General features: G+C 44.4%; 1 protein-coding gene across 3 annotated transcripts; it reads right to left on the bottom strand.

Moving 5' to 3' along the window:
* Nucleotides 1-188: 188 nt before the first annotated feature.
* LRRC32 (leucine rich repeat containing 32) lies at nt 189-17,330 on the bottom strand. 3 transcript variants are annotated; one of them, XM_084529410.1, is made up of 3 exons: nt 16,819-17,330; nt 8,442-8,532; nt 189-3,855 (listed from the first exon to the last, which is right to left on the bottom strand). In XM_084529410.1, the coding sequence occupies exons 2-3, from the start codon at nt 8,526-8,528 to the stop codon at nt 1,918-1,920; spliced, it is 2,025 nt and encodes a 674-aa protein (XP_084385536.1). In that variant the 5' UTR covers nt 8,529-8,532; nt 16,819-17,330; the 3' UTR covers nt 189-1,917. The 3 variants fall into 3 exon arrangements, with proteins under 3 accessions (XP_084385536.1, XP_084385537.1, XP_084385535.1); XM_084529411.1 differs by having other exon boundaries at nt 16,698-16,825; XM_084529409.1 differs by lacking the exon at nt 16,819-17,330 and adding an exon at nt 12,013-13,774.
* Between the last annotated feature and the right edge of the window lie 405 nt (nt 17,331-17,735).

Consider the following 17,735-nt stretch of genomic DNA (forward strand, 5'->3'; position numbering starts at 1 on the left):
CAGGTCCTGGTGCTGCTGACTGGTCAAGTAAATGAGTTATTTCAACACCACTTGCCTACCTCTTCAGTAGATCTTGATGTTGACTGGTTGCCCTCCAAAGTACATGCCAGCTGTCCCTGCTTTGGGACAAGACATTATAGACCTAAGGTGGAGTCTGAACAACGTAGAAAAAAAATGGAAGACATTGCTTTCATCTGTGGAGTATTCCAAGCTGGTGCTTTAATATATTCACATCCCTGTGTATTTTACAAAATCCAAAGGTGTTTTTATTGTACAAAATCCCACAACAAAATCTACCAGCCAGTTTCTTACATATCTGCTTGAAAAATAGAATTATACATCTTTTTTTGTAGTGTGTTAATTTTGACATTCACTAGCTGGAAGAAACAGAAGTGGAGCAGCAATTTGAGTTATTTACCTGGACAGGTTTGGGTTTGACTTCTATTTCTCTTATGTGCCTAAATGTACAGTTCCTGGCATTATCGGAAAACCTGACACAGCTCCTTTCAAAGCCACTGGATGCTGTCAGTAGGTCAGGCTCCCACTGTTGGTGAGCATCTCTTCACTACAAAAGGGTGAATCTGCTATCAGATACGGGACATAACATATGTCAGTGCCTGCTTTTAGTGACTCAGTGGGTCAGTTGTGTCAAACCCATCACAGAAAGAGGATCTACAGACTTGTTCTTGCAACCAGTCCTCTATGTCATAATCTCTTTTTAGGGAGAGATAGTGGACCTCTGATCTGAATAATGGCCCAGGACTCGGTTCCCTGTATCTTGCTTCATGCTTGCATCTTTAAAATGTGTTTTGCCTGCCTAACCTCCTGTGAACTTTAAAAATAGATATGTTATCTTTTTGCATTGAAATGTATCTGTATGCAGTGAATTCCCAACAGTTTTCCTAAGAAATATAAACATTTCAGTCCAATGTTAGCTGGTTGAAATTCATTCTCTAAGACTTCTTTTAGAAAGCGCTCACCCCAGAGATGAATTTCTTCACATTAAACCCAGTTAAATATGTATTGCACGTGAGGGGCAAATTTCTCCTCTTTGAGTTGAACTGTGGACCTGTGACCTTCTGAGCAGGTCTGGGTAACGTTTAGTGCAGCTGCTTCACACCTGAGATTTCTGTTACACCCATGGTGGGTGTTAAGTGCCAAGACTAGTATAATTAATCTCATCTTCCCCCCATGTCTTGCCCCAATGGCTGCAGCAACATACTACAAGCAAAGGAAGATGTCCACAGAGTTTGCTACCACTAAGGTCTGTGGTTCCCATGGTCAGCCATGGTTTTTCTAAATGATCACCATGAGCACATCAGACATGAAATGCGATTTGCTCACTTAGCTGAATTCTCATTGCTTTGGAACTCCAGGGAGATTTTCAAACAGTTTCAAACAGTGCAAGATCATGTTTTAGCCTGCCCTGGTGCCAGATTTTATGATTTCAGTTCAACATTTTGGAGGTGTTATTTCTAACCTGATAGGAAAGAAATAAATCTCAGTGCAAGCTGACATATCTCATGGAGGTGCAGCACTTTTCTACTAAGCTGATGTCGTCATAAAAAAGTGATTCAGTTACATCACTCAATTTACATGAAGCCTTTTTATGAAGATGACATCAACAAAGTATCTTAAATTTCACCTCCCTCACTACAACAGGGCTTTACAGGGGGCCTCTTCTACCACTCTATAAACTTTTTAGGCAGATCAGCTTGTGAATAAAGCAAGTACAAAACATGGCAAATTCTCCTTTTAGTCCCTGCAACCCAGAACTCTATAGTGGTATAGTTCAGGGGCGCTTTGAAACTGTCTTAAAATCCACAGTTAAAAATCAAAGAGGAGAATTTAACCCTTCATTTCTACACACCGACAGTGTAGCACCTGATTTATTCGGTTTTCAAGGCAATCTGCGTGCTATGCTTTAAACTGATGGCTGAAGTTCTGCCTGCGGAAGCAAAAAAATGAACCCACTCCAATGATGATCACGGACAAAACCAGCACAAACGTTAATATAATAAGGAAGTTGATTTTCTTTAGATCCTCTTTTTCACAGTCTTCTGGTCTAATGTTCCCAATGTGCATTTCTTCCTGGTACCCGAAGTTCTGAGTGTGCTGGCACATTAAGTGCTCTGCATTGGGGATGTGGACGTTTTTGTTCTGGATCATCGATGAGAGCCAGATATTTCCACAGCAATTGAGTGGGTTACCAGTGAGATACAAGTTTTTAAGAGAATTTTCTAATGCTAAAATATTGCTGTTCTGTAATGAACTAAACCTATTGTTCCGTAGGTCCAGAACTTCCAGTGGAGAGTCGCTACCCCACCTAGGCAGCCAATTCAGCTGATTTTCTGAGAGGTTTAAGTGTTTCAGGTGACTGAAACAAGGCAAGTCAATATTTAATTCTATCAGGCTATTGCCATGTAAATGTAAATATTCAAGAGACCGTTCCAGTCCTGATAGTGCTTTAACTTCAATTTTCAGGCCTGGGTTCATGGAGATATCCAAGGCAATCAGAGAAGTCTTGTAGAAAGTGTACGCTGGCAGGATGCTCAGCATGTTGTCAGCGAGGTACAAGTACTGAAGAGCAGGAGAATCAACGAATGACACACAACCACTCTCCTCCCCAGCAAGTCTCTGCTTAGCTAATCCTGAGTACATGCTGCAAAGACTGATGTTGTTGCTCTGTAGATTAAGCAGTCTGAGGCTAGGAAGGCTTGAGAAGATATCAAATTGCAGGGTCTGAAGATGGTTGTTTTGAATGTAGAGCTCCCTCAAATTCGACAGCATGACAGAGTCCAGGAGAAGGTTCTGCAAAGAGTTGTAGCTCAAGTCAAGGACAGTTAGGGAGATCAATGCACTGTCATAAGTTACTGCAAAAGACTGAAGACAGTTTTTACTGAGATTAAGGGTGTGGAGGGACAACATTGATTCAAAGAATTCATTCGGGATTGATTTGATTTCGTTATAGCTTAAGTCTAAATACACAAGTTGGGATAAATTAAGAGAACTTTTGTTTCTACTTTGCTTCTGATCAAGAAGAAGAAAAGCATCTAGCCAGTCATTCTCCATATAGTCCATTTTATTATGAGAGGATTCAGTACTGAGCTGAATTAAATTCTTTGATAAATTCAGAGTTACCAGCTTGTTCACCAGGGGGAAGACAGGGAAGCGAAGTAGTTTGTTTTCACTCAGATCCAAAATTCTTAAGCTATACTCATCATCCGACTCTGTGGTGTGGAAGGACTCGATGCTATTTCTGCTAAGGTCAAGTATCTCCAACTGCCTGAGGTTGAAATCAGAGATGCAAGTAATTGAATTCATGGAGAGATTGAGTTTGGAAAGATTCACTAGAGACTCAAAAGCACCTTCCTCTATTTCCATGATGATATTGCTCTGAAGGTCTATCTCCACAAGACCTGGAGAACCCTGAAACATTTTGTGCGATATCATTATAATACTGTTGTCTGCCAGGGAAAGATACCGCAGTGCTGGAGCTTGCTTTATGAAATACTCAGCCATCCCGTTGTAGAGGCTGTTGTGAGACAAGTCCAGTATTTCCACCTTGGGTAAAAGTCCGATCCCCTCTGTCCCATTCTGAGCGAGCTCGTATAAGTGGTTGTTGGCTAAGTTTATTTCCAGCAAACTTGTCATGTGTGCAAAGACTCCAGGCGCGATGAAGCTTATCTGGTTAGAGCTTAAATCCAGGCACTGGAGAGAAGTATAGAATGGTAATGGCATTTCAGGGATCCTTTGTATCAGATTTCCAGACAGATCGATTTTGTTTACGTTTGAGTGGAACTCATGAGGGATTTGGCGAAGGTCTTTGTTGTGGCAAAATGCCTGCAAGTTTGTCTGCCAGAAAAAGAAAGAGAGAAAAGGGGTCATCACCTAACAAAGGAAAAATATATTTGCATGAAATGTAAAGAAAATAGCATTCAACAGTCAATTAGATCCTTCTCCTGAAACACTGATCACATTATTATTTTTTTGAGCATTCAGACAGCAAACACAGTCCTCCTAATGCTTCTCCACAGCTATAACAGTTAGCACGCATTTCATTTTAAAGACCAGTAGAGTTGTATCTGCTACCTGCAAGAGATACCTACTATACATTCTCCTTTTTATACCTTTCTCCCAGGCTTATTTTAATAGTCCCATGTGAAGGAGTTTCCCCTCTTTCCATTGCAATCAAACACTCTTTTTTTCCTGATATTTGCTTTTCTCAGCTTCATCCTAAATCACTCGATTAGTTTCTGCAAACTCCACTTGCAATAGTAATAAGTGCTTTGAAAAGCTCCTCTCTGTTAGCAGCATAGTTTCAAAACCAAGGACACGGAAAGATAAGGATCCTATGGTACAAACTGTGGGATCTCTCCTTGTTAGTCATACCGCTCAGGTATTTGATTGTGCCTTTCTTTAGCCATGGCATAGGTAAGCAATGCATCCTCAAACAAATGCGTCATTCAACTACTCAAAAACTTCTGATGCAAACCTCTAAACTCTTCCTGTTTTTACCATCTATATTTATCCTTTTCCCAATGCAACATTTCCTATCTTCTCACACATGCTTTATGCTCCATCCATATGCTCCATCCCCATAAGCCATCCATACAAGACATTCCCAGTGCAACAGGGAAGACATATCATGTAAAGCCAGCTTTTGAAGGGAAAAAGGCTGTGATGTGAAGTGAGGGTCACACTTTTTCTGTTCACTTCTAAGCACTAGAGTGAAGAAAAACCCATCTATTTATCAAATTCGTCTCCTCGATGCATGTCTGTTCAATTGCAGCTTGGACTGAGTCTGTGTCCAAAGCAAAATTTGGAGTGTGTGTTCATAAGGAACACTGGAAACATGAAGATAATCATCCTTGCATAAATGTCAAGCTGTATTTTGTTGTTAGGAAGAACTTACAGCAGCAGGAAGAAGAGGAATGTGAAAGGTTTAGGCAGCATTTAATTTACTGAAAGGAAACTCTTGTTATGAATGTATATGGGTGACCGGGTCATGTACTGTTTGTAGAAAGATCAGAAAGAAAAGAGAGAAAAATTTGGCTGAATCTTAACTTTTGCAAAGAAGCGGAATCCAGATTCCATGATGCAAAGTTTTGTATTAGCTTTTCAGACATTACAGAAACATTAAAATAAAATATATACATTATAAACCATCTGCTTCATGTGAACTTCTAGGTGAATGAAGTGGCAGGTCTGTTTGTGAGAAGTGGGGCAATAGTCAGCATTTTGTAACTCTCTCTTTTGCATCATGTGAGTCACATAAAAATGTGACAGAAAAATATTAGTGCTCATCTAAACTCTAGATATACCCAAGCTGCTCCAAAGATCTGAAATAATGGTTTATTAAAAGTTGAACCCACTCTTTTTTCTTTTTTTTTTTTCTTTTCTTTTTTTTTTTTTTTTTTTTTTTTTTTTTTTTTCTAACCAGCTCTTTCAGATCTCCCAAAAATAAACAAATTAGAAAAGGAGAGGAGGGAATATTCTGACTTCTTCCAGCCATTATTTCTTGCCTGCAAAACCAGTGTCAAATTGCTCATTTTGAGCTAAAACACATACAGAGCTGGGCTAAGCCCAGAGCCCCATAGAACAGATCAGGAATGGTCTTCTTGTTCCATTTGTGGGAGAGGGAGAAGCCAAAAAGATGCACACATCCAGAGTGAAAAAGAAGCAGCCTCTGCAGCCCAAGGCAGATGCCAGATCTCTTCCCACACCTCGAGCCACATCTCAACAAGCACTGAGCACCCTCTGCTCCCTCTGAGCACCCTGCACTGAAGCCTGGTCCAACGCCCATCAGCACCAGTTGGCCCATTTCCATCAAAGTCCATGAAAGAGAGGTCAGTCCCAATCCACCACGTATCTTGCAGGATTGGGCCTTCAGTCTGCTTGCACCGAACCCTCCCAGCGATAAAAGGGTCTGACAAAATCCATATCTCCCACTGTCTGCCATTTGTTCCTACAACATTTCCCCCCCCCCCCCTTTTTTTTTTTTTTTATGATTTTCATTCCTTTTCACTGACTATTTTGATAATCGCTGACTTTCTTATCGAGTCTGTTCTGCACCATCTTTTCTCCCTCCAGGCTCAAACTGCATGAATTTTGATCTCATCAGCACCAGGAAGGAAAGATAAAGCACTTCTCAGTGGGACTGAGCAAACAGCATTTGTTTGCCTGTGCATCTCTCCTTCTCCCCCCACAGCTCAATGGGCTGGCAGCCTGAGGCTGGAAACGAAGCTTTTGCTGGTCTCATGTTCCCACCTCATCAGCTCAGTCGGTGCTGTCACCGGTTTGATTAAAGGCCATTGGCAAGAGCATTTGGTCATACAGTGTCTGGCTCCATTCAGGTGCTGGTGGAAATATAACCCAACAACTCAGAAGTTGAGCATCATCTGAATTCTGCCTCTGGTTCTTCCCAGCTCATCACTGGGTGGAAGTTGTCACCCACCTTACCTAAAGCTCTGCTAACAAAGCAGCTGGATCCAAGCCCTTTTGCTCCCATATCAGCAGTTTTATGAACCAAAGAATTTGGGCTGGAGATACCTGGGGAGAGCTTGTGCTTGCAAGGTGTCTGTGTCTGTTCTCTAGAAAAGCTGCCCAGGTGGAAGCTTGGCTGAGCAACAAAGTCTGAGCAATTTCCCCAGGTATTTCGAATGGACTGACCCAGGATAAGCACTATGTGTATGTTCTTTCACAACCTTGACACAAGGTTGTACAATTTTCTGAAAACCTTTCGCTTGCATGTGGCTTCATGTCTTGCAAATAGTTGGCCAGCAGTTGCTTTGGCTCAGTAAATAGGTAATGACTTGTTTAATTGGTGCAGCTCACTTTGGTGTCAGAGCCCAGTAGGGACATTTTACCCCATAAAACCTCTTCTACAAGAGTGGTTCACCAACAAGGATGCCAATGACAAAGGGTACAGGTTTCTCACCCATGCCTCTTTCAGGAGACCTGGGATGAAAGTTTCCATTTCTGAGCCTTTGTTATTTTAAAGGTGTCACCAGAGGGAAAGTAACGTGTAAAACAGTGAGGCTGTGATGAAAAATCGTCCTGTGAACTAAGTAGGAGTCCCAGTGGACCCATCAGCTAACCCAGCAGCCTCTTTAAGCTGCGTGGAAATGTGTTTGGATTTACACCCTCCTCCCTCCATTGGACCAAACACTCAGCGAATGAGGACTAGCAAAACCCCACTGACTTTAGTGATGCTGAGCTGTTAATTTATACCAGATGAGCATCCCAGCCCCCAGCTGCAGCGTGTTTTCAGTTGGGGCCGAATTTATCCCAGCCTCATTGCGTACAGCCTGGGGTTTTTGGCCTGCGCAGTGGGCCTGCTGGAAGCAGTTTACAGTGGAGTGGTGGAAACAAGCATGTGTTTACTTCTCTGCAATCAGCCTGATCTGTGACCCATCAAGAAATGGGACGGGGTGAAATCTGCTCGGATTATTGCATGTCTCGCCCGGCATTCATGTGACTATGATACATTGGACCCAAGTCGTCATGTTTACAGTGGTTTCATCAGTCTCCCCTTAACAGCCAACGAATTGAGCTATCCAGTCACCTTCCCAAGATCTTTTTATATATACTAGGTCTTAATTTCTCTGGAATTCAGGAAGTGCAGCAATACAGCAGGGTGGGCAGGAATGGAATGAGTCCCATAAGGGAGATGTGTACAGCTCACAAATTATTTTTTTTTCCCTATTTTGGAAATTCTCAAGGATTTGTGCTAAACAGCATCAACATTAAAAAAAAAAAAAAAAAAAAAAAAAAAAAAAAAAAAAAAAGGAAGATAAGTATTTTTAAATGGCCTGTTACTGTCAGCAGTACTTGAACAGGGAAAGGAGCAAGTCCAGCTATGAATAACATTTATAATATTGTACCAGGTGCTTGCAAAAATTCAAGAAGCAAATTTTGTACAGGAGCCAGAGGCTTTGTCACCTTTTTTTAGCTCCAGTAGAAGTCAGGTGCAACACCCCTGGCAGCAATGCTGTGTCAGGGCAGAGGTCAGACTCGCCATTATTACAAAAGCTTCTATAGATGTGTTTCTCAGAAGCTTTATTTAAAGCACAAAGAACTTAGGCCTGGTATAAAGGAGTAGATATGAGGTCTAAGTTCCTTCTCTGTCTCAGTCATAGGATCCATGTTCATTCTTGGGGAAATCAGGTCACATTTCTTTCAACCAGCTTCTCCATAGAACAAAATAGAGACGATGACACTTCCCTTTTTTCCCCTTTATGTGCTGTCGCCACATTGAGGAAGGGAACAAGAACAAGAACAGCCTGCAGAGCATCCATTAACCCAGCAAAGCCCACCTCTGCCAACTGGTCTTTGAGCAGGGCCCTTCACAGAAACCGTCATTATTTGTGCAGTGCCTCTAACTATGGGGTCCCAACCTCACCAGGATCCCACAGTGCCGGGCAGGGAGGCATCCTTACCATTTCACAGGGCATCCCCTCTGCAGGCCGATAGTTAGAGATCCCTCTGTTCACCACTGCCAGGAGGAAGACGATGTACAGTTTCATGGTTCTGCAGGGAAGAAGCAATTATGTTAGGTGTCAGACACAACCCCACAGTCATCTCGTGTGTGCATGTGAAAGCTGGCACCAGAACATCACCAAGCACAGAGAGGCATGTATGCAGTACAATAAATTAACCCATCTTTGAGCCTACAGCTTGCATGACCCACAAATGTACATTTGTGTCTCTTTGAACCAAGTGGGAAAAAGAGAGATCTACACAAGGACATGAAAGGAAGATCCAAGGAATCTCATAGGACTGCTCTGATGTGATTTCAGCTTGATGATACCCATGTCACCCACTGAAATACAGATGCCCAAGCTGGGCAGAGTGACAGATGCTATGGAGAAAGACAAAGTGACCTCCTACAGGCACCTGTCTCTCCCCAGAGAGGCAGCTCAGGTGCTTTTAATTGGGCTGGAGTTTTGGGGGCCAAGGCTTGATGAAAGTGAAGGGATGCCAATCAGAAACAAGATTTGGGATCAGTTTCCATTTCCATCCACAACAGTTTCCACACCTCTTATCCCAGCACAGTCAGAGAGCTTTTACACACTCATTAGTCACCATGCATCCAGATTTGTTGTGTTAATATAAACAGTTTAAATAAATAATGGACTGAGACCTTTTTGTCCAAATGTTAGTCTTCCATTTTACACATTGCAAGTATGGGCAAGCTTTTAAATACATTTGAAAGCTGATGCCTTAAAGAGAGACAGACACAAAATCTGCATCAAATAAAGGACTCATCAGAGTTTAACTCTGATTGCAAGGCACTCCAGAAAAGAGCATAGAAATTACTGTAAAATGAATAAAGAGGGCAATGGGAGAAAAATGGAAATGAGGCTAAGGGAAAGCATTCCTGACAGCACATTTCTAGAAGGACACCGATGAGTTCTGAGGGGTCTGCCCTGAGATGTCAATGGGCCCTAATAAAGTCTCTGAGTTCAAGCATGAGACTTCAACATCACACCAGCTAATTCAGAAATTAAAGACTTTTTCAGGAAGAGATGGAGACCTGTATGTCTCAGGCTGCAAACAGCTTGTATAAGCCATTAAGGTTCAGCCCCAAAAATCTTGAAGACTCATTTACCTTTTAATATATGATGCTTACAGAAAGAAAAGAATTAGCAACATAATGCACAAGTTAAGCACAGCTCTGTGTAGCTGAAGATGGCAAAGAAAAAACAAAGAAATCTGGCAGGAATTCAGACTCCCAGACCCTGGCAAAGTGGTTGCAGTTCTGCTTTGCAGATTGAGAAATTATAGGCACAGGGACTGTGTTTCATTTAAAGTGAATAGATTTTATCAATGCTGTAGTCACCACTGATGTGAGCTCCAGGTATCAACTCTTTCTGCCACCATTTGTTGCAAAAATGCTGAACTTTTCTGTATTTGTACAACCTCTTGCAGGCAGATCAAAGCTGGTCCTGCTGATGTCCTGAGCCAGTGAGACACGCACCAGCCCCCAGCTGGAAGCCAGGCAGCAGTACTTCTCTAGCCCTGCTCTTAAAGCTTTCTTGGAGCAAACCTGCATCCAGAGAGGCCCAAGTGTTTTGCCAATTTCATTCTCCCATGCGCCGAAAGACGGCGTCCATGCACCGTTACTCAGCGGCTTCCACCCACAGAGCATCATGAGGCTGGAAGGAGATGGGATCATGCCCAGCTGGTGGAGATCCCTCCGCTTAGTCACTGTTTGAGGGATGCAGCTGATCGCCGGCACTGGCAGCTGCTGAACAGGAACGCCAACGGGTTCTCTATGGGATAAAGTCTCCTGGGGGTTCTGCCAGGTCAGCCCTGCCACCTCAGGACAACTATTTCTGCCAAGGAGATGATCACCAAGACCTAATGAGTGGGTTGCTCATACCCTCCACTGCTTTCCCATGAGGTTACAGCACTGTGTCATACTTGGGCACGTTTCTATAAACTTCTGAGTGAAGCAAGGCATCCCTCCTCCTCACCGCCAGAGAAAAGAGGTGTGTACTAGGAAGAGAGAGACTGGAGAAGTCTAGACCTTTAATTAATGCTTTATTTTCAGATTGTATATTCCTTCTAGTTTAGGGAGATGATTAGTGAGAGAAAATGATCTGGGAGCCCAAGGTGAAAGAACTTGGAGTTTGTCTTTGGGGTTCTGCAGCAGGATCAGAACTCTGTTCCCCACCTCTAAAACAAGACCAAGGATACTCATTGTCAACCTTTTAAATTACTGTTTGCAAAATACTCCAAAATCACCCGGTGGAAGAAGGAATTGATGATACCACCATCTATAATGTCTCTGACATTCTCCCTCTCTTTCTCATTGCCCAGGTTTCTGAGGTTGGGTGCCTGAGGACTCTGTGCAAGGGGAGTAGCCTGGGGGTTAGAGGAGAAAATGATGTTTGTTGTTTGGGTACTGATTTGCTGAAACTGAGAAAAGACAGACATACCGATGATGTGCAAATTACCAGACTTTACTCAGAGCCTTCAGATGGAAATTATTTCTGTTTAGGTCCAATGAATTAAGCTGATGGAATCTCCATGGATATTACCCACAACAGGACACCACCCTGCTGGACAGTGTGCGTCCCATGCAGTCTGCACTCTTCTCTTGTCATACTGCTAAAAGTCATCCCTTTTCATCCTAAATGATGACCTTGACACAACCCAGGGTCTAAACATGTTTTGAAACTTCCTAAGCTATAAATTTAAAAAGCAACTGTGAAATGGATGCATTTGAACACAAGAACTTGATTTAAAGTCTTGTTATTGGTGACAGAGCTACAGCAAGCTAGGATGCTGTCCCTCAAGGTGTTCCTAAGGTGGCTGTCACCCTGGAGCCCCCAAGCTCTAGGACTTGGTGCTGTGTTCCTCCAAATATGAAACCACATGGACCAAGTCCAGAGCAGGTTAAGCTGCTCCTCGTGGTACAACAGCACATCCATGCTCACAGAGATTCCTTTCCCAAGTTGGTTTTCAGTGTTCAGCTGTCCAGCTGAGGAGTTTTCCTGTCCAGATTTTCTCCTTTAGACCCTCCTCAGCCCATGGAGCGTGACACAAAGCTGTGCCCCCTTGGCTCTGCTCTCTTTGCAGGTCTCAGCTGCTCACCACCCTCACCTGGTGCAGAGCTAAAGGTTCAGCACACCCATTTAACAGATGGGAGGACAAAGGCAGTGATTTTCCCCCAAAACAGATTTGAAAAGCAGGGAAGAGTTAGGATTTAATCACAATTTGTCCAGTTCCCACTGCAGAGCAACATATGCCTCCATCTCTTTTACAACACTAAGCCTGTTTGTAGCTAACAACAGCAGCACCTTCTAAATATCCCCCAAAGATAATTTCAGCTACTGCTCAGGCAATTAACAGCAATGTTAATCGTGCCAAAGAGACGTTAAACATGAGAGAAGACATGAAACACAAACCGAACTCCCAGCAGTCTGATGTTTTTTTACATAAGACACTTTGCTGCCATGTTAGAGCCCTCAGGGTTAAAAAGAGCAAATATCCCCCATTTACCTTGTTTCAAGGGTTTCTCACATTCCCATATGCTGCTTGTCATGTCTTTAAAAAGCATATCCAGCTCTCCAACAGCAATTCAGTCCTGGTACCTAGGTAATTATTCTTCAGCTTCATGTTCACCCATTCAGGACACCAAGAGGTTTACTTATAACTTCAGACCGAAGGCATTTTTCAGGGAAATAACCTTGTTTGGGACAGTGTCTGCTTTAAATTAAGTTGCTCGTCTTCCTCTGGACTCCTCTCCGGGCTCTTGCTGGGTCCTAGCCACCGCTGTGTGCTCTGAGCAGACTCAGCTACTGTGCGGCATCCTGAGGTCCTCGCAGGCGTTGAGAAACGGGGGGATTTTTGCCAGAGAAGCTGTCGGGATCAGGCCCCGGGGAATAAGTGACTTATCGCTGCCGATGCCATTGCTTAGCTGCGTGCACGGTGCGGGCGGCGTGTTTACTTTAGGGTTTTGTGTCTGCGAGTTGCATTCCTGAGGGGTTGCAGCCTCCTACCCCTGCACCTAAACCGTATTCTGCATCTTTAGGGAAACAAGGGCTTGTGGATTAAAGGTTTAAAAATCACGGCTGTTAAAAGTGAAGCCCGTCATCTTGAAACCTGTCCTGGAAGACATATCTCTTCTCAGTGACAGCCCCACTGCTTGGTGTGCTACGGTCTGATGGCAGGGCAGGGGTTCAGAGCCAGCTACGACACACCTGAATTTTCAGGCTTTTCAGGGGTTTCCCTGGCACACGGCAGGAATTAGGGAGGTTGATAAAGGTAGACAGGTCCAAGCATCTGGACATGTCCAGATTTCTGGCAGCAAGTACACAGTGCTCAGTTGTGCCTGTAAAAATTCCCATTGTAAAAGGGACACTTTTGTTGAGCAGAAGATGATTTCAGATTGCCTGTGAGCTCCGCTTTTTTATTTATTATTTTGTGCTGCCCTCTAGGGCTGGAGCAGCTGTCTAATTGCTCGTTTCCACACTTCCTTTGCCTAATTAAGACCTGCTTCTAAAATACCTGCTCTAACAGAGATTTCCCCATTCCTGCCTCCCAAGTGCAGGAACCTGAAGTGTTGCAATGCACTTTTCCTGTGGCTGAAATAATACACCAGAGCCGGGCTCTTATCATCTTGTTTGCTTTGCAACGAGAGGCGTAAAGGCTATGAAGAGGTGGTGGTGAGCGCGTGGGTGGGAAAGGGCATGATTGGGTGCAATGGATGGAAAAAATCAGGTTTAGCTCTGAGCAGAACTCTTTGCCAGTGAGATTGTCACCATCCTGGGCAGGTTCCTCTTGGCTGGGCTCTCAATGGACTATTTTTGATCAGATTCCCTTGTCAAAGGATCACGGAGTGGCTGGTGGTGTCGGGCAGCTGCGGGTCCCTGTGGTGCCAGCCCTGCTCCAGCAGGGCCACCCCGAGCAGGGGGCCCAGCCCCATGTCCAGGCGGCTGCTGGAGATCCCCAAGGAGGAGCCCCCAGACCCTCTCTGGGCAGCCTGTGCCAGGGCTCCGGCACCCGCCCAGCCCAGCAGTGCTTCCTGAGGGGCAGAGGGCACCTCCTGGGCTCCAGGCTGGGCCCGGGGCCTCTGGGCCTGGCCCTGGGTACCCCTGAGCACCCCTTGCCTCCTCAGCAGCATGCAACCACTTTTACAATGAAAAAACTCAAATATTTGAGGTCTTGAAGAAAAAATAATCCCTTTCTTTACTTTTGGAAAGAGCGTATTTTGATTTGATTGGGATTTGGAGATGGAATACAAATAAGCCAGCAACAAAGAGTGTCCTGGATGGCTGCAGTCTCCCGTTCTCCTACACCTGGTTATTCAGGTCACTTTGGGAAGCTGGAAAAAGTAGCAGATTTTTTGGGCTTTGTGGTGCTTTTTTAAGAGCTGGCTCTGTTTCTTGGGCTGATTTACTGAGTGGCCAAGCAGCTGTGCCAGCCGAACTGTGACGATGAGCCTGGACTGAAACAAATGCCAAAGCAGGAGGGAAGGGCATGCACTGATTCTGTTGCCCAGGGCTTTGCTTCATTAAAACCACAGCCTTAGAGGCACACCAACCACTCTGTAAATTATCCGCTGTGTTCTTAATCTCTTTGCCCCCTTTCCTAAAGGAGATCTGAAAACAAATAGTTTCAGAGCCTGATATCTTTGGTTGACTTCCCATTTTCAATATGTGTTTGGCAGTCACATCTGTAGAACAAAGGTCATCTCCATTGGATGGATTGGGTTATTTCCATTGAACAGATTGGAAAATCAAGCTCTTTTGCCCTCCTGCACAAGATGATAAGGGCTATCCCATCCCACTGGTGCCCATGTCTTTGCACCTGTGACCATGGAATTGGGCCTTTCCTGATTTCCCTGTGTTCTCCTTGCAAATCGCTGCCTGCTTGGCTTCTAGACACCAACTGGATTTCACCCAACATCAGCCAAAGCTGGCAATGTGGCATGGGGATTAGGGCTCCAACACAGAGATCTGATGGGGGACTCTTTGGACCACTCCTCTCCTCCAAAGCCTCTTCCCAGCATGGCCCGGAGTGGGAAGGAAAAGCAAATCCCAGTCTTTGGCTCTCACGAGCCCGTCCGTAATTTGTTGCAGGTTCCCAAGGGTTTCAGATAAACAAGAATATGTCTTGACGATTATGTGTCTTGAACTCTCAGACCCTTTGGAGTCTGTCCATCCATAACGCTGCTGCTTTCTAAGGCACTGCTTTTGGGTTGAGTCCTGTGTCAAGCCGCATGAATCAAACTCTCCAGAGAAGTAAACAAAATAAACTCCCGCCTTAGAAAGTGGGTCTGAACTGCAAGGGCAGGAGTCGGACAAATCTTGCTCCCTTCAGCTGGAATAGCTCCCCGGTGATTCATCCCACTTGGGAGCTGGGGGCCACATAAATATTACCCCTATTAAAAAATAAATAGCCCATGCCAACCTCAGCCACAGCCTTTGAGAAGAAAGCACAGCTCCAGTTCCTGAGACCCTACAACATCTCCAGGAGAAGTGTCTCCTGCTTCAGCTAGCTGGTGCCATCTGCATTCAACCTCCTGCCTCCCCAGTGTCAAGTCCACAAATCAAGTCTCCTTCATCACCTGCAAGGCTTAAATCATGCCTTTTCCCCTGGCTTTTGATGCTGTTGCTTGCCCTTGTTCTCTCCCACATTTTCCTCTCTCTGTGTGTGCCTCGATCAGGTCAGGCAGCCAACAGCATTTGCCCACCGAAAATTTTCAGGGGGACATCACCCTTCAATCAGACAGCAAATACACATGGCGTTTAGCTAGTTCCCCCACTTTATTCACCTTCAGTTTTATTTCTCTCTCCAGGAGTGAATGAGAATTGCATGAAACCCTTCAGTCCAGAGATTTTTGGAAGAGAGTGGTTGGGCAATGGGACAGCAGAAGGTGGGAAAATGCAAACACTTCCATCTACAAAAAGTGAAACGAACTGGCACTTGAAGGTGAAAGCATTCAAATGTGAAATTCTCTCCCTGGGGAACAAAATTCCTGGAGAAACTGAAATCCAGGAACCCAAACAGAACTTTTTCTCACAAGCCTTAATCTAAGCACAGCAAAGAGAGAGAGAAATCAGTTTTTAATTCAGCAATTTTTCTTATACTGACAGTGGAGTCAGTATTTGAGAAAAAGACATACTGAATTTATAGGGTCCAACAGGAGATAAAGTGAGGAAAATTATTTCTGATATATTTGACTTGCATGGTACTGATACCCCCCTGTGAATTCATTCATCATTGTATTAATAAAAGGCCAAGCACTGATATAGTCACTGAGCTGTAACTATCTGCTTTAAAGAGAGATGAATGATATTTTTTTTGTTATTAAAACCAGAGAATTTCAGCATTTTAGAATAACAAGACAATTTTAAATCTGAACAGACTACATCTCAGTAAAAATAAATAAATAAATAAATCAAATTTCCACTGTTGAGGAAAGCCAAAACTTTGGCTTCTATTTACAGGAAACATATGTGTACTTTAATCAAAAATACAACTGAGTTTGGCTTCAGAATATTTTCTATGACTTTTATATAAACCAGGATTTTCTAGAACTTTTTTTCATTTCCAAACATTGTCTAACCATCAATTCCTCGTAATAACAGCCCGGATGCAGCAAAGCAGCTACTCTCAGTAAGTCCCCGTTCACCCAAGGTGACATTCAAGCTGTCGGGATCTTCAGAGCAGAAAAGCAGCCCTGCCATCCCGCACCTCGTGCTCCAACAGGGAGAGCCCAATGACAGCACCGATAGGAAGAGGAGCAGACGAGCTAAGCAGCATTTCATGTCACCCCGGGATGGTGTGATTTGCCCAAGGCTGTATTAGGACGCAGTGTCGGAGAGCTGGGTGAGTGGCATTTAATCAGCGCACGATGCTGATCTCTGCAGCATTCCTGGTTCAGAGCGCTACAATGCAGTAACACCATAAATAGACTAAAGTCCTATGAAGAAAGAAAGAAAAAAAAATCTCCCCATTTTCCGTCGCTGCTAACACAGAGAATAAAAACAAAGCAGGAGTATGACAACTGTATTGTTATAAACTAAGCAGTGCCTCCTTAACTTAAAGGGTCTAACTCTCTGCAGCGCAAGTCCCCAATGGATTAAATATACAGCTGTGTGGATAGAGCCATTTACACAGTGTGTTTAGCCAGTTCCTCAGCCTATTCATAAACACAGCCCATTTTATTTATACAGTACCTTCCTCATCTGCGATATTTTTAAAGGCTGCTGCCCTAAGCCACCGAAGCCCGCGTCTCTCCCGCAGCCGAAAGGCAGCCGGCTCAACTTTCCAGCTGGCTTCACGCGCTGCTCCACGTACCTGCTCTGTGGCTGGAGGAGGAGGAGGAAGAGGAGGAGGAGGAGGAGGAGGAGGTGGTTTCGCCTCTGCCTGCAGCCTTCTGCCTCCCAGACTCTCCCAGCAGCCTTTCCAGTGCGAGCCGAGGAAGAGTTTCCTTGGGGAAGTCGTACCTCTGTTGCATGCCAGCTGACTAAAACTCTGCGAGCTCGGAGAGAAGTTTGAAGTCACAGGAAAAAAAAATACTCCCCATAGACCGGTCCTTGAATTCATTCCTTCGCAGTCATGAGCTCTTATATATTCCCAGGCTCCCACGAGCACGTGAATGCATACCTCCGTAATAGTTTTAAAATGTGTGTGTCCTCTGCACTTCTCTTTATTTTCCATTTCGTTCGCTCAACCTTGGCTTATTTCCTGCAGTTTCTCAGCTGGTAATTATGCTCCTCTCACATTGACACATGAAACGGTCTGTGAATACCACAAAAATCCCCTCCGCACAGACTTGGGCGACACGTGCTGCCTCTGAAGTTCGCTGTGCCTGTCCCGCAGATGGGAGCATGAGCTTTGAGTAGCACAGACCCCTAGATACCCTGGGGCTGGGGTGAATTGTGAGGACTGAGCTGGGATGCACACCCACAGGGACACAGAAGCAAGACAGGTCCCTTTTGGGGTCATAGTCCCAGCCAGCAAACAACACACCCCCATGAAAGCACAAACCCATCACCCTGGCTATCCAAGCCAGAAAGTCAGGATGCGGTGTGTAAGAAGAGGATATTTTGGAGTAGGGTGAGCACAGCATGTTTGGTGTCCCAAGAGCTCCGGGGTCTCTCTGTGGGATGACCGAAACTTACCCTTGGGGGAAAGAATAAATTCAATTTCACGCTTGAATGAGGAACAACACAAGTGCCTTCTAAAAAAGGGCAGTGGGACAGATCCTGATG

The sequence above is a fragment of the Aythya ferina genome (assembly GCF_964211825.1).
Source record: "Aythya ferina genome assembly, chromosome: 1".
Classification (NCBI taxonomy): domain Eukaryota; kingdom Metazoa; phylum Chordata; class Aves; order Anseriformes; family Anatidae; genus Aythya; species Aythya ferina.